The sequence below is a fragment of the Habropoda laboriosa genome, unplaced genomic scaffold (genome assembly GCF_001263275.1).
Source record: "Habropoda laboriosa isolate 0110345459 unplaced genomic scaffold, ASM126327v1 scaffold65, whole genome shotgun sequence".
In the NCBI taxonomy this organism is placed as follows: Eukaryota; Metazoa; Arthropoda; class Insecta; order Hymenoptera; family Apidae; genus Habropoda; species Habropoda laboriosa.
The window spans coordinates 4,776,831-4,778,022 of record NW_017100254.1 but is presented as its reverse complement, the minus strand read 5'-3'; the positions used below and the strand labels follow the sequence as shown (position 1 = coordinate 4,778,022).

The 1,192-nt window shown below is 30.7% G+C and overlaps 1 protein-coding gene across 1 annotated transcript in view; it reads left to right on the top strand.

Annotated features, from left to right (window-relative positions):
* The first annotated feature begins 84 nt into the window (after positions 1-84).
* Positions 85-1,192, top strand: part of LOC108572282 (60S acidic ribosomal protein P0) — a 2,063-nt gene continuing 955 nt past the window's right edge. Inside the window, exons 1-3 of the mRNA XM_017934481.1 lie at positions 85-103; positions 711-802; positions 891-1,184. Coding sequence (XP_017789970.1) covers positions 749-802; positions 891-1,184 — 348 coding nt within the window. The 5' untranslated portion in view covers positions 85-103; positions 711-748. The remainder of the gene's footprint in view (positions 104-710; positions 803-890; positions 1,185-1,192) is intronic.

Below are 1,192 nucleotides of genomic sequence, written 5' to 3'. Positions count from 1 at the left end.
TCGCGATGATGACGCTTTCCCTATAGTACATCCGGTAAAATCGTGTCATGGAGAATTTTGAACTTCCTTTTCTTTCTACACTGCACCTACAAACTTTGCCGAGGTAAGAGGAACATGTTTCTTCGCGTATATAATAAAATAAAAACATATTTACATTTTACTTTCAAAAATTATTTTATAACATTGTTTGCATTATATTATACAAATAATATGCAAAATATTTAAAATATTTTTATTTATAACTGAAAATAAGCAATATATGAGGTTAACATTCCATGTGGTCGTAACTGAAATTTCTATAATTTATAGATATTTTAATATTTGTAGTTTATATGTCCGAAACTAATAATATAGTTAGTAAAAAGCATTTTGTATCATACAATGGACAGATTAAGAGTTGAATTTTAGTGTGTACGCATACTTATATAAATCATTAATGGTATCAAAATTTTCACGATGTTCGCGTCTTTTGTACTTTCATAAACAGAATAATGAACAAATATTAGAAAACTAGGCTAATTTATATGATGATAAAATAACACGTCTGATAATCCGATAATCACGCAGACGCTAGAAATAGCAGAACCCATCTGTGTGCGGATTAGAAGATTATAAATTGCATATATGCAGTCTGATTTTGATTTTAACAAAAAGTGTTGCAGCAATAATAATGGTGAACTACTTTTTAATGAATTTTTTTTTGTTTCTAGTCCTTAAATTGTTAAACTGTCCCTACACACATTTAAAGATGGGTAGGGAGGACAAGAAAACATGGAAATCCAATTACTTTACCAAACTTGTGGTAAGTATTTTAAATACTTCATAACAAATTAAAATACTCAAACATACAATATACATGTATATCTATATTGTATCTATTTTGTATGTAGCAATTATTGGATGACTATCCCAAATGTTTCATTGTGGGTGCTGACAATGTTGGCTCTAAACAAATGCAACAAATTCGCATGTCCCTTCGTGGGAATGCTGTTGTGCTAATGGGAAAAAATACTATGATGAGAAAAGCAATCCGTGGTCATATTGAACGTAATGCAGCTCTTGAGAAACTTCTTCCACATATTCGTGGAAATGTTGGTTTTGTCTTTACTAGAGGAGATTTAATTGAAGTAAGGGACAAGCTTTTGGAAAATAAGGTCCAAGCACCAGCTAGAGCAGGTGCTATTGCACCATT